At 40.9% G+C, this 15,902-nt stretch overlaps 2 protein-coding genes across 2 annotated transcripts in view; one reads left to right on the top strand and one right to left on the bottom strand.

Moving 5' to 3' along the window:
• Nucleotides 1-6,946, top strand: part of baiap2l1b (BAR/IMD domain containing adaptor protein 2 like 1b) — a 49,815-nt gene extending 42,869 nt beyond the window's left edge. Inside the window, exons 13-14 of the mRNA XM_050068742.1 lie at nt 5,003-5,049; nt 5,135-6,946. Of these exons, the coding sequence (XP_049924699.1) occupies nt 5,003-5,049; nt 5,135-5,207 (120 nt within the window). The 3' untranslated portion in view covers nt 5,208-6,946. The remainder of the gene's footprint in view (nt 1-5,002; nt 5,050-5,134) is intronic.
• bri3 (brain protein I3) lies at nt 6,279-14,277 on the bottom strand. Its single transcript, XM_050068754.1, has 3 exons — nt 13,676-14,277; nt 10,915-11,023; nt 6,279-7,692 (listed from the first exon to the last, which is right to left on the bottom strand). The coding sequence occupies exons 1-3, from the start codon at nt 13,821-13,823 to the stop codon at nt 7,560-7,562; spliced, it is 390 nt and encodes a 129-aa protein (XP_049924711.1). The 5' UTR covers nt 13,824-14,277; the 3' UTR covers nt 6,279-7,559.
• Between the last annotated feature and the right edge of the window lie 1,625 nt (nt 14,278-15,902).

The raw sequence follows: 15,902 nt of genomic DNA, 5'->3' as shown, positions 1-15,902 counted from the left end.
CATGAATTCACAAAACAGAGGAGAGGGACTAAGTGGTAGGGTTAAGGGTTGGTTTGGGATTGAGCCACAGTACACACACAAGAAACACAAACACAGCCAATGATGAGGCTATTCTGGTAGGCTGTGATGTTTGACCCAGATAGAGGTTCAATGGTCAGATGGCAAATGCAGATACTTCTCTCTGTCTTGCCTCTGTAGTATTCATTATTCACCACTCATTTGGTCCGCAGCCACAGGCAGACATACAGTAATAGGGACAATGATCACCATGCTTTTGTGTGTGCATGTGTCTCCACTGTCGGGCCTGTCAGTCCACATCCAGGCTGCATCTCTCCACCACTGACTCTGCATCATGGTGGAATTCCACTCTGGCTGAACCCGATACCCGGCAGCTTCCCTCTTTGTCCTTCCCTCTTCATTCTTTCAGTTCCTCAAGCTGTTGTTTGTCTGTTTATCTCCACATCTGCGCACCCGTCTCGCCATCTTCGATGCATGCCTCTGTCTGTCTGTCCCTCCTTCCGCTTTCCAAGGTAAAGCAGGGTCACTTTATCTCCTAAAATCCCCACTTTAACTCAAAACACACACACGTCTCAGAATAAAGTTGCATGTGAGGGAAAAGTTCTGCACTGCTACAGTAATACTCTGATTTATGTTGAGCTCAGTGTGTGAGTGGGTGGCTGAAGCGATGTGTTGGTGTGTGCACATGTTTGTGCACGTGTGTTGGGTTAGTGCGGGACTTGTTGCTGCAGCATTCATGAATTTTAATGTCAGTTTGATATGTGTGCTGCGTCACTTTTTGTGCTGCTCAGGTGGTAAACTTGATAAATATGTGTTTCTGCTGCGCTGATACTGGGAGGAAGTCGGTTTTATTTTCCCATAATACTTTATGTTCTCTATTTATTAGTCTATAATTCTGCCCGTGCTCTAAATAGAGGTTGATATTAAGCCAGAATCAGAACATCTGTAATCCCACAGTGCTGTTTCTGCATATTTTCACTTCACATTAAACTAACTGAAATGTTTCAGCCGAGCCTTTTTTTTTTCAGTGTTGTAGGTTTGTTAGAGGGGAGGGGAGGGCGGGGGGAGGTGGGGTTACCCAGGAATGCACCGTCACCATGAGAGAAAAATGCACCCTCACTGGTTCTGTGCCTTTCACTGTGGAAAAGATAACGACTCACAGGAATGAATATATTTAGAGGATGGAGACAAACAGAGAGAGAGAGGGAGAGGGAGTGATGTGAGAGATTGAGATCTACAGAGAAAGTTGAAGGGGCAGAGACGCTTCTGACCTCCAGGCCGAGTATCAGCGCAAGGCAAGAACAGATATCTGTGAGTGTTGATACTCAGAGTTTAACAGAGCAGAACCCACAGAGGTGAAGACATTCTTGGCTCCCCGGCCGAGCTGTGAATTAACATGTTGACTGTACAAGTGTGTATTAAACTGCAGTCACGGTTCAACAAAAGCAGAGACACTGGATGTTTTAGAGAGGAGATGTAAAGTGTTCACATGAATATAGAAAGATTGTTGCTGCGTGATTTGTAATTCAAACATCTGTAGGAGAAGCACAGATGTGGAACTCTTCATGTCCTGTGGGCAGTGGTGGAAAAGTACTTTTGTAGTATTTAAGTAGCAGTATTTAAGATTTGCATTAGTTAGTGATGAAAATGCAGAGAGGAAGAGGAGATACCTAAATTAAAATTCTTTCATCCCTCTGTCAGTGAAACTCCTAAACTCAGGACATGAGAAGGGTGTGAAGTGAGGGATGGTGTTGCACATATTTGAATACGTTTTAAATTTGCACTTGTATGTGCGACGCACTTTTCTGTCTGTTCCTGCAGTATATGTTTTTATGAGGCAGCCTTTATGCCTGAGACAGTTTTCCCCAGGGACAAATAAATAACTGCAAATCTTGAATGTTAAAAAAAAAACCAGAATAATATACTTTATAATAATATGATACTGTGAAATGTGAAAGTATTTTTTTATATTTGATAATTTAAGAACATGTTGATAATACCTCTGTACTTTTCATTGAGTAACATTTTGAATTCAGGACTTTTACTTGTGTTAGAGCATTTTTAGACTCTGGTGTTTTTACTTTTACTTAAGTAAAGGATCTGAGTATGTCTGATGGGAGTAACACAGGTCACAGTGAGAGGGACTGCACTGAGACTGAAACACTCTGGACAGAGACATCAGTTACTTTATCCACTCCTGACCCCTTGTGGATTCTTGGCAGTACTGCAGGTTGATAGTTGGAAGACAGGGTCAGCTGTCAGGACAATTTAATGCTGACAAATAAGTTTGCAAAACAGAAGCTGTGTCTGAAATCACTCCCTAATTTAGTCATCCACTACTCCCTATGTAATAAACATGATTAGAAATCAAGATTTTTGACATTTCTGAATTATTGCAGTCTTGTGTCAGCATTAGTGTTCACAACACTGGAGTTTCTGACTTCAATGCAGTGCCTTGACAAATATCTAATTCAATACCTTTTTTTAAATGTATTTAAACAAAGCAAATACAAATTACACAACTACACTATAACACATCATAAACTACCGATATAAACATACGATAGTAATAGGAAGGAAAGAAAAAAAAATTCCAGACACACAAAAAAACAAATCAACAACAAAACAACCAAAAACAACTAAATAATGATATCATTATCATCCTTCTTCAAGCTTGGCCTTAATCTCTTCCATCGTTTCCCCTGCCTTTTAGCAATAATGCCTTCTGACATAAAGAAATGTTTTAACAAGGAAACAAAACAGGGGAATGTCAAATGCTCTCTTTCATATGATTCAATTTTTTTCTTAATATCATAATAGTATTTAAAATGTTAGGACAACCTTTTCCTAATTCACCGAGCATTATTGTTTGAGGGCACGTGGTTTAAAAAATCAAACTTGATAAAAGCCAGCTTTTAATAGTCGTCCAAAAAGTTGCCACATGAGGACAGAACCAAAATAAATGCAGCATATCTTTAAGATTTACAGAAACAACAGTTTACACCATCTTCCATACCCCAACCAAAAAGCATTTTTCTTGTTGGCAGTATTTTGTATAGAATTTTTAATTAAAAATATTGTGACTTCAATATCACTTTTGATACTACAGGGAAAAATTGACATTAAGGTCATATAAGTTACATTTTTTATTAGAAGACAACTATAACGAGGCTATACCATGACAACAACAACTTTTATTTTCTTGGTTAGCAGCAGATTCACAATTCAAAATAAGATTTATTATCAAGTAGGTTTTTACATAGAAGGACTTTGCTTTGGTCTTTGGTGCAAACATTAAACATACAGAAGCATTACAATGAAAATATGAAGAAGACATTTTTAAAGCAGAATGACTTGAGTAAATATTAACAATATTAAAACATTTTTACATTAATGAAAACAATATTAACTTGCGGTAGTGCAACTAAGAAGCAAAACAAAACCGTGCAGCAAAAGCTGACGTGCAACTAGAGTGACAGAGACTGTGGATCATGTGTATTGAAAATGTTTCAGATATTCAGATGTGTATGGATAAATCAGTTTCTCTGAATTCACACACATTTTTTCATTCAGTTGTGGGAATTTTCTGACAGAATACAAACTCTAAATAAAGTTGGACACTAAATGTGATGCACAGTATACTAAATGGGGAGTGATTTAGGACACAGCCTGTGTACATTTTTTTGTGTTTACAGGAAGATAGACAGTTTCTTCTGGCTGCAGTACAGAGGAGGAAACTCTGCTGTCTCTGTTGATTTGATTGTGCATGTCTGAAGCTAGAGTTTCTCCTTGTATTCCCCACTCACCAGTCACGTTTGTTGTTTTGTTGTGTCTCTCACACGTAGTCTCCAAGGTGTTGCAAGGATTTAAAGAGTACAAGGCCCAATCCCAATGTCCCCTGAACTCTCAGGGACTTAAGTGGCGTCAGCTGGTAAATACTTGAGTGTGAGAGGCTGCGAGGGTTCAAAATGGTATAAGCAGGAATGAGACAGCACTTTGTGATGACTAATCACGTTATCTTGACGATGCCAGAGCATGTTAGTGTGGTACAGTTGTCGGATTTGCACCTTCTTCACAGCAAAGGCACTTCACAATTAAAGTTAAATGGTTGATGAGTAACAAAGATGTGTAATATAGTCTCTTGCATTCCTTTGATTTCATGTGTTTTTCATGGACAATCTCTGTATCTTTAATATGCCAGGCTGAGCACCTTCTTTTTTTAATTGCTGCAGGGCTTCCCCTGGTAGCTCTGTGTTTTAACGTCACGACACTATGAATCGTGTGTAGAGCCCTCAGGCGCAGTCTGCGGAAATTCCAGACTTACAAAAAGTGTGCGTAAAAGGGCTCAAGATGTCTGTGGGAGGGCCCCAGTGCACTTGATGATTTGACAGTGGGACAACACTAAGCCCTCATGTGTTGTGTGGGAACACAGGGTGTGGAGACTGGGACTGGGCTCAAGATCAGTGTGATTAGGATGATCCCAGGTAGAGAGGATCACATGCTTTATTTCCCCTTTCATTTGGTCATTTAATTGAGTGTCAGTGCCAGTTTATTTGTGTTTAAAAGGCTACTGTTTCAAACATCTCCAGTGCTAAACTCTGCTCCACACTTCCTGTCTGTGTTCAGGTTTGGTGGCACCGACTCGTCACAAGAAAACATTATGCAGCTGATTGTCGAACAGACTTGAATTTCCAGAAGCTCCAGATTCCACACACTGTCTCGTGATGTGACACGGCTCACTGTCTTTCCCACGCTTTCCTTCGCTCATACAGTCATCAAGTGTATCCAATCTCTCAGCAGCCTGAAATATGTGTGTACGTGTTGGTTTACACTGTACATGGAAAAAATGTAAATGCACCAAGCACGGCAGAAAATGAGGCGACTGAGGTTTTCATAGTGCAGATGTGTCATGGTTGTATACTGTGTGTTAAAGTGAATGTTCATGTGCCTCAGAGGTGATGGTGAATCTGTGTTTTCTCCACAGGCAGCGCAGCCAAACGGCACCTCAAGACCTACGCCTGCTTACCTAGCGTAAGTGACATAAAACATGAATGAGATGATGTGCCTTTTTCTCACTCATGCACACATCACTCATGTCTGCTGCCTGTTTTCACAGGGGAGGGAACCCATTCGCCACCATCCGGCTACGTCCAACCATCACCAACGACCGCTCTGCACCCGTCATCTGATCGGTCCACATTTCCACACACCCTCCGTCCCCGCAACATCTCGTCAACCTTCCTGTGTCCTCCACCTGTGACGTGCAGCTCCGCCCTGCCTTTACTGTCCAGCAGCTTCTCCTGGTCTCTTTGAAACACACACAGAACTTGGCCAGCATCAAGAAGATTTAAAAAAAAAATGCCATTTGAATCTGGGATCCTTCACTGCTGCAAACTCACATGGAAGTATTTTGGGACCGTTTTATTTTACAGAACAGATGGTCATATATTTAATATATATATATATATATATATATTTTCTATGTCTATTTTTGTCCCTCTGTTTGTGGTGGTGATGTTTAAATGACCACAGTCTTTACCTGCACTTGAGAAATGGATGAATAAAAATGGTCAAAGAAAATACTGCAATGTATTTATGCTGTTGCTTGTTCATCGTCAAAATGACTGTTAGAAATCTTTTCTGTTGCCATAGGACAGACAGTAGAAGAATGTACTGTAGAGGACCTCTTGCATTTCACCTTCAGGTCCTTATGAAAATGTCGCATCTTAGCGTCGATACTAAAAATGTCGTTGACTGTTGCCGTGAGGAGAGGAAAACGCTAAGGGATGCATCCAAAAAAGGCACACAAGTGATCTTTAGTCCGTCTTGTATATACATTTGTACAACAGATGCTATAAATATTGTCCTTTGCCATCTAACTTAACGTTTTTGTAGAGCTAGACGACCGAGGAGCGAGGACTCTTGCCTTAATGACACAAACATAACTACTGTAAAAATATAATTCACCTGTTGTGTTCTTCAGATTTTCAACAATGGTCTCATCTTCACATCAACAGTGCAGTCATTTCTGCTTTAATCATGACACGTGGCATTATAAGCACACCTCTTGGCCCGATTACAACCTTAATAGAATTTGCTGTATGAAAAATAAAGATTTATTTCTTCAAATGTGCCGTTTAGTTTGTTACACTGTACAAGGAATCCACAGTGTCTGTGTGAGTGTTCTTATTATGTATAACAGTATATTTTTAGCATTTAATGTTCATTTGTTTGAAAAATGAAAGGAGCAGTCAAAAAGGTAAGTAGCATTCATTTTTAATTACAGTAACTCATATATAAAAAGTAAGAACCTCAATCATAAGAGCGTGCGTAGTGTGTTTTCTAAAGCAAGATTTGTTTTAAAATCACTCCCACCCAGTTCTCTCTTTTCTTCTGCCATGGACAGTTATATAACATCTTGCTGTGATGGAAGACGTAGACACAGATACTGCAGATACAGGGACGTAGACATTCTCCATTGATTGTCTGGTTTGGGAGGAATGGGGCAGGGTGACTTGTCACGGAGTACTAAGATAAAAATCCAGAGATTATACACATTATTGAGAGATTTGTTTTTTTTTTCCAGCTTTTCCTCCCAGCATGCTTCCATGAAGTGAAAACTCCACATGTTAAAAGGAGGAGTCTGCACTTTGACATAAAGAGTCCTCATGAAGTCAAACAGTGATTGAGGTTGTAAAGTCAAGGGCGTTTTCAGATTGTATGTACCTGAGGTCTGCATTGGCCCTGGAAAAAGCACAACCCAGCAGAATAATCATCAAACAAACTGTCAGTGCAAATATGGCCCCAAGAAATTATATCCACAAAAACAGACAAAAATGGCGCAGGCTTTCTGTCTGAGACGAGTCCGTTGTTTCAGCCGGGACAGTTCACCTCCGAGGATCTTTACATGTCTTTTTTTTTTTTTAAAGATCTTGTGTGTGTTATTCCCAGCGACACACTGAGCCAAAAAAAAGGTTTACATTTCTGAAGCTAATACATCAGTGATCTACATGGATGCTGTGTTGAGTACAATGTTACCAAGCACAAAATTATGTATGCAGTGTGCCAGCGAAGACAAAAGGGGAATAAAAACTCAAGCACAAGTGTCTCAGTTAAATCTGGCTTGAAAAAAAACATTAAGGAATCTGCTCAGATCCGCAGATAACTGAGCTAAGTCTACAGGAGAAATCATGACTGATGGAATCTCTGATGATCACTCAGCATGTCGTGAAGGCACTGACAACAGCTGGACACGTACATGTGCTAGAATAAATCCTCAACTAGCAGATGAAAATAGATTTCTACATGTGCCTCTAATAAAACATCATAATTCATGGTAATATCATCTTGATCATTTGTTGTACATAACGTAATGGCAACAGCAATGTGCAATATTAAGAAATGATAACAAAATAAAAGACACAAAAATGATGGATTTCGTGTGTGTGTGTGTGTGTGTGTGTGTGTGTGTGTGTGTGTGCGTGTGCGTGTGCGTGTGCGTGTGCATGGGAGCAGGTGCATGAGCTGTGGTTTTGGTCCCTCTAGCCGAAGGTGGCGCCACAGTTGGGACACCTTCTCTGACGCAGTGCGAAGCAGAAGAGGAGGCCCAGGGGGAAGAAGAAGATGGCACACAGGATCCCCAGGCAGGTGAAGTCATCCTCCAGGACGCCGACTCTGCGACACACAAACACACACAACAGAAAGCATTAGTAAGGAAAAACAAAGACTGATGCAGGACTGCAGGCACAAACAAGTGTTCTCTGGATGGATTAATGAGCAGACATACTGGGTACAGGCCCCGGGCCCCTGCACCACAACATTTGTATAAAGTGACTGTTGAAGTTTATGAAGGAAAAGTCAAGGAAATACAAAAAGATGCAAAACATCCACCAAGAGACACAGAGAACAACAGAGATATAAAACAATAAAGAGGCACAAAATGACAATATAAAGATGCAAAAGAGATGCAAAACAACCACAGAATCGCAGAATGACTACAAAGACACACAAAACAACCACAAAGAGACACAAAATTTCTACAAAGATTCAAAATGGCTACAAAGACAAACAAAATGACCATAAAGCGATGCACAAAGACTACAGAAAGTGTGAAACGACCACAAAGGGGTGCAAAAAGACTGCAAAGAAGTTCAAATAAACACAAGAAGTTTGTGCTTTAGAGAAAGGATCAGCACTCAGTGAATAACCTCCTAAACCCAATGATAAGCTATTATGGCAAGGCTTAACTATACAGACCAGTGAGCAGTGATAACTAGCATGTCTTTGGGGTCATCGGGTGGGAACCTCCTTTCACCAGTGTTCCGTAGTTGGTCCCACGACACCTCCAGGAGGCTAGACAGTGATCTCTGGCGTCCCAGAGACACTCCCCTAATGCCAGGTCTCACTGCTCCCCGCACCAACCCAATAACCTCCTTTACCGTACTTACACATGGCTTTCTCAGCCCAAACAGCACTGCCACCTTCAACAAACCCAGGCTCCGTTAATGCGAGCTCCAGGTAGTGACTGTGCCAATACTAACCTTCCTAGCACATTCACCATACTCTATTTCACACGCTACATACCATAACTCCAATACAAGCTAAAGTAAAAGGAGACAGAGAAGATAAACTCACAGGCTTTCTCAGCCCAAACAGCACTGCCACCTTCAACAAACCCACAACAACCACAAAAAGATACAAAAGAACCCCATAGAGGTACAAAATACTCACAAAAAGACAAAATGACCACAATGAGATGCAAAACGACCATAAAGAGACGCAAAAGGAATACAAAGGGGTGCAAAAAGACTGCAAAGAAACACAAAACAACCACAAAGAGATGCTAAAGGACCACATAGAGATGCATAAAGACTACAAAGAGATGCAAAACGACCAAATAGAGATGCAAAATGATTACAAAGAAAAAACAAAATGACCACGAAGAGACGCGCCAGAGAGGTACAAAATGACCAGAAATAAAACACAAAATGACTACGATGGAAAACATGGCCCCAAAGAGACACAAAAAGACTACAAAAATAAAGAAAAAGAGAGGCAACATTCAGAAGAAGGACAGAGGGAGGACATTTTACACGTCTTTGTCCAGGGGCCTGGCGTCTCATGATCTGTGCGTGGCTGTAGGCTTTTAGTGACTATTCACTGATGTAGGTTTATATCAGACTATTTAAGGTTGTTTATTCATTTATTACACTAAGTAAACAATGTAATTATTGATAATGTAGACTTTATTATTATTATTAAATTATTATTATTAGATTATGTCTATTAAAAGGATCTTTGACAGAGACCGAGGTGACCGGGTGACCGGAGCAGTGTCATAAGTTATTACATTTCCCTAACAACAGTTTACTGAATGCTTATCTCTCTTTGTAATCCCCAGTCTGAACCTTGTCCTGACATTTCACTGTAAACAACCATCAGAAACACTCAGCATGAGTCTGACCTAAAATAATTACTGTCATTGTTTAAAATCAGCTGATGCTGAAGTGCGTAAAAATATGCCTTTTTCCTACTTCCTCAATAGAGCTGTATCAGATGTAAAGGCTGTTTTGCATCTGTCCTGTGGTTCTTTATAGTTTTACTGCAAAAAGGTTAAAAGATCTTTTGAGGAAATAAAGTATAATCTAGAAAGGGTTCTGGCCTTGTGTGACATTAGGAAGAAAAGGTACAATCATCAGAACACGAAGCAACTTGTTTTGAAGGCCTCAAAGCAGCTGTAATCCAGAGTCATGGTGAACAAAGTGCTAACCGCGGTCTCATGACTGCACCACGCCGCCCAGTAAATCTGCTGTAGGCGCTGAGGAGGAATTAACAAATGCAACGTATCAAACGTCGACAATAAAGAGACAGGAAATGAAAAGCTGCTTTGGGAAGCACTTAGAGTTAAAGCCATGAAAGAGTGTCACATAGCTGTGGATGTTTAACTTTTGTGGTGCAGATTAAATAGAAATAATCCTGATAAATAGGCTTTAATTACACTGATAATATTAGATTCTGCTGCAGTGATGACCCTGGGTCAACCTCATTAAATCATACACCACTAGCTGGGAGTATCTGCACAACTTATTTGTACATGGGTGCCAGGAGCTGTTCACTGACAGGGGGGAAAATGGCCGAGATGAAACGCTGATTAAAACTGTACCAGCCTGTGTGAATGTTACATACTTTGGACATACACAACATGGTGTGTATGCTTTTATAATGCTTTTATTGTATTACTCAAATACAACACGTGGATAGCAAGACATCTGATTTCCATTTGCTGCTCTTGTGAACTGTGTCCTGCTGTAACCACCTTGGCCTGAACCTGCCCCCCCCGTCACATGTCTGAGGCCGAAATCATCTGACTGACAGGATGTTGACTCAGGCACAGTGAAACCAAACCAGTGTAAAACCATCTCCCAAAACTGAAAGTCACATCCGCTTAACCTTAGATCACACTGTGGGCCTGACATCATACGTGCAGGAACAACACATGCAGATAGTTTGGATGAAGATGATTTTAGCCTCAAAAGGAAATATGCTCAGAAACTGGCTTAGTCACACTGAGCATGGGACGCTGGATTTGAGCACGTGCTAATCTACAAACCTCACTGTCCATTATTTAATCTCATTTCAGTTCATGTTTATGTGATCGGGCCAGTGCAATATAGCCGTCCAAACTCACCATGTTCAGCTTGTCCAGCATGTGACACTGGTGTGATCTTAAGAGCCTTTTGACCACTGCTTTTATTGCATGATTGTATAACCTCTCCAGTGGTTTTATCACTCCTGAACTCGCCTGTGACCATGACAGTGAGGTGACACAGTAACAAAGACGTGGATATTTGACTGTCGTAATATACATTTAATACGCATGTGAGTGTGTGTCCTCACCTGCAGGCAGGGCAGCCTCCCACCACCACTACAGACGGTTGTATGATGGTGTACGTCCCAGGGTACGGCTGCTGGGCTATGGCAGGGGGAATTTGGGCTGATGGGTACCCTGGAGTTCACAGAAGGGAATGGGATACATGTTATTGTGGACATTCACTGTTACAAAAAAGCATCATTATTAAATTCCCACGTCATGTTGTGATATTTGTGACTGTGTTGTGAGTGTGTTTGTTGGAAAGTTGAGGATTAACAGGTTCATTTTACTGATACTAACAGACTGTATTGATTTTCTCTGACCACCTGTGTTATGTTTGTGAGACACGGTAAACTCTGATACCACGACCACACTTTCGTTCCCAGAAATGTTTGCCAACACCTTTTCTCTGATAAGGATGCCTCCCTGTGAGAGAGACTAAAACTCTAACTCTAACTCTAACAGGTGTAAAGAGTGGCCGGAGGGGCCGCCTTCTCTCGAGCAGAGAACAGGCTCTTGTAAGTGATTAATTTACACCTGTGTTCAAAGAGCACACTTTAACTTCAAACGCTGTTATCTGCTATATGTGCCCTTGAGCTGGCAACCCATCTCCGTCAATGTTTCTTTTTTTTTTTGTTAAAAAGTCAGTAGAAATCTCTAACAAAAAATTAAATATATTTTTGTCATATAGAGATGTGCAGTAATGATCGGTAATATGTATGGTGACACTGTCCAATGCCAAGTCTGTATTTGATCATGTGACAATACAATAAAATATCCTCCTGAGACCCTGTGTCCTCATGAGGACATCACAGTTTGGGTTTACTTGACCTTTTACTTCATTCTTCTTAACTTAGACCTGTTGTCCTCGTTCGTGGACGCTTTAATGTGCCATCTAGTGGTAGTAAGAGCACAATACACTAATCCATGTAAAAACAAGATGGCAGCCATCTCTGCCAAGTCAGTCTGCAGCTAATCCCGACACAAAAGCGGATATGGTCCAAAACCTGATCACATTTTATAGTTGAAATTTGTTTATTCATGATTAATAATGTTTGTAGTTTGATATTGCAACAGATTTGACCAATTTTAGCAAAAGTAACGAGCTAGGACGCTGTTAATCAGGAAGTACTCGTTTGACGACATTCTACTGAGGACACTGGGACTTTATTATAGTTGTGAGTGTTTAGTTTTTTATACTTATCGGGTCCTACTGATCCCAAATAGCTAGGAGGAATTTAAATCGCATACCAAACAAAAGTTCAGCTCTCAGGAGGATATACAGTAGCTGTTTCAATGCAAAATCTGGCACAAGGGCCCATCATAACTACCGTATGCCACTGGTACAGCTATACAGTATACTATACAAATATACAATAAATCAAAGCTACTACTGTCTACGTAAATTACACATGCAGCACACTAAGGTTATGGACACTTTACTCTGACTTCATGTCGGCTCTCTGATAAATATAACCTAATAAAGACATTAACGTTTAGTTAAATACCCCTGAGAGCCACGTTCTGCTGGGGTACAACACCATTTGGACAAACCACAGGCAGAACTGCAGTACATCATAACACTCGAAAATCTGACATATTTATTTATACACATGCACTGTTTTAGAATAATTACCCCTTTCAGTTGCACAACAGCCTAATTTAATCTACAAAGATCACCAAAAAACAAAAGGTTGAGCAAATAAGGAAACAGCACACAGTTACAAAAAATGCGGCATCATTTTAGGACAGAGTAACTTCCTTGTCGTTGCAGCAGTCAGGTGATGACTGCCCGCTTCACATGAAGCAGACTGTATAAAGGCCTGGGGCTGCAGCAGCAGTGCAACCTGTGTGCTCTCAATGGTGCTGCAAAGCTCCCTGCGCTGTGCCAACACTTCATCATTAACATATTTCACATTCTGTTGCTCCCTATAAAAACACTAACTGGAGTGGGTGTTGACACTGTAAATCATATGACTAAAACATTTATTTGTTATTGTTTATCAGGCACCTTAGAGAGGCACACATTTGCTTATTCACGGAAGTGGAATGTAACTAAGTACTTTTTCTCAAGTGCAATTGTGAGGCACTTGTACCTCAAGTATTTCCATTTTATGCTACTTTCTACCTCCACTCCACTATATGTATTTTAAAGCGTCATTTACTTAGCAGATTTAGACATAATATTATGTATTATTATAGATTACATTGCCCAGCTGTGTGTAAAGTAATTAGCTCCACCTTTACCTGCAACATTAATGTGAGAAACACAATAATTACAATATAATAATACAATATATTGAGCCTTCCTGCTAGATGAGTACTTTTACTTTTGTTACTTTAAGTATATTCTACTTTTACTTGAGTGACATTTTGAAAGCAGGACTTAAAGAGTACTTCTGGTGGAGTATTTTTACGCTATAGTGTTTCTACTTTTACTTACAAAATAAAAGATGTGACTACTTCTACTTGGCCCCTATAAATACCATGGGTAAATACCAGGCATCCTATGTTCGGACTGCGCATGCGCAACACCGTAGCACCTGATAAACCAAACTTATTTCCATTTCACGGTGTTTATGAGTTAAAGTCTGACTCTCTGTGCTTCAACATGTCAACCTACTGCAACATAAAGACTTAAAGACGCTCCCAGACTACAGGACACAACAAAAGGACTTTCCTTTAAACGAAGACGGAAGTGGGAAGCAGTGAGACCTCTCTTCCCGTCTGCCCGCTTCACTTTCTGGTGTATACGGACAGTGTGTACGTGTGTACGGGGCTACTTGCCTTGGCCGTCTGGGTACTGGTATGGCGGCGGGGCCGGCGCGGGGATGGCCCCATAGCTGTGCTGCGGTTGCGGGCCGTACTCATAAGCCCCTGGGACGGCGTTGTAGGCGGGAGGTCTGTCCTGGAGAAGAGGTTTGCTGTCCACCATCTCACCCGACGTGATACGTCCTCAAGTTGTCTCGTTCTCTGCCCCCTTCCTCAACTTAAAACCTTCCAGCAACAGAAAAGGGTTCAAACTGAACTACTTGGCTACTTGGCTTTTGTTGTCCGGAGAGCCGTGCGACGCTGGTTGACACGCAGAGGCGACAAAAACAAAGAAAACAAAGAAAAGACGCTGCGCAAAAATGAAACTTCGTCCCTCTCCATGCGCCAACTTTGTCCCCGGTGGCGCAACAACACCAAATATTTACCAAATGTCCACTTTACAGACAGGAATGGTGCGAGTCGGTCTGGTAATGGTTAACTTAACTCCATTTCCCTCCTTCCAGTTGGTCCTTTGGTACCAGTACAGCAGTAATCTGTCATCGCAGCGCCCTGTAACTCAGCTGGAACTCAGAAAGGCTTTTCCTTTCTGTCTGGATTGTCACAAGAGAAGAATCATGTGATGAGCTGCTGTAGCGCCTCTGCGCACCCAAAGGCTTCTTAAAGCGACAGCACATGAAAATAAAAGGCTCAGTGCTGCATGCAGAGCACTGCAGAGAGCCGGCACACCATCATGTCCCAGTGCCCACTGGTTTTAATGGGAGGCCTGCACATAATGATGTCAGCTGAGCTCCATGCAGTCTGTTAGCTTAGAGTTTGAGTGCACTCCATGTGTGGAGGGCAAACTTGTTGACGGTGGGACTTACATAATTGCTGTCCTCATTATGAGTGGGCTACCCTTAATGTTGCATAATATTGGATCCACATCCTCAGATTTAGTCAGAGGATCAGCATGCAGGTTTGGACAGGATAAAAGTGACTGAATTAAACCACAACAGGAGAAAAAAATCCTGGTTATTAAATATTTATGGGCTATACATACATATATATATATATTTACAGGGTCACTTGTACAGCAGTAATATGTGTAACAAAGTCAAATGTACATTTCTAATATTAAGTATTGTAATTACACAAAATCTATGTCAGTTGTTACCTGACACACTCAGGCCTCCATACTCAACATGTGGAATGTTTGATACTCAGTTTCTGTACCTGTACGTTCACCTTTGGGGGCACCCCACCAAAAAAGATGTGTAGTTCGTAGTTTCCGTGCTTCTAAGTTCATTTAATGCTAACATATTCCTGTGTCACTTAATTTGTGTAGGGGCTCAAGTTCAAGGTCGTAATTGACGGAGGATTTTGTTTTTGCCTCTTGCTGTCAGGGTTGCTTCCAAAGATATCCACGGTCTGGATATCCATGCAGACAACACTAGAGTCCACCATATATAATTAAAAGCCCAGCCCCTTTTACTAGCCCGGTGTGGCTACACATTTTGACCAATAAAGGCCTGTCTCAATTAGAGGCCTGGTCTGGTTGCCAAGCAGTTCATTTTTTTATAGAAGTTCTTTGGATGTATGAAAGCGGGTTGTTGGCTATCTCACATTATGTGTCTATTCTTTGATCACCCTGTAAGTTATTAATATTGCTTTAGTCCATAAGGGTCCTCAGATCAAAAGAATCAAAAGGGTTTTTCATAAAACTTAATCCAAGTTATGAGTTTTGTTTTAACAGGATAAAGTGGTGTTGTGTCGGTATACCAGGCGCCATAATCCCAAAGTGCCATAACTCACTCTCTCTCTGATGCTCTGTCTGTCGGAGCTAGATCAAATGATTGATTCATAATTGATATATTATCTGAAGCCTGATTTTTAATTGTAAGTAAGTAAGTAATATTCATACTGGTTAAAATAAACTATTTGATTGCATTTCCTGATTTGGTTGCAAAGTGCGACCTCAACACTAGATGCCACTAAAGCTATAGAAAGACAGTAACTATACCAGACAGTGAGGAAGTACTTGTATAGCCTGTCACTTTCCATTTTCTTTCCACTTGTACTCCACAGTATTTCACAGAGGAAATTATGAGCATTTGCTGCTCTATATTTATTTGACAGGTATAGTTATAGATTAATATTTTATATAGCCTAAATAAACATATGATACACCAATAGAAATACACGTACAATGCACTGTTAAAGGTTCCAGCAGTCGTGATCTCTTGCACGTGCAGCAGTGTGTAGT

Source organism: Epinephelus moara, chromosome 18, assembly GCF_006386435.1.
Source record: "Epinephelus moara isolate mb chromosome 18, YSFRI_EMoa_1.0, whole genome shotgun sequence".
NCBI classification, from domain to species: domain Eukaryota; kingdom Metazoa; phylum Chordata; class Actinopteri; order Perciformes; family Serranidae; genus Epinephelus; species Epinephelus moara.
The sequence above is the reverse complement of the archived record's forward strand: the minus strand, read 5'-3'. Positions and strand labels throughout refer to the sequence as shown.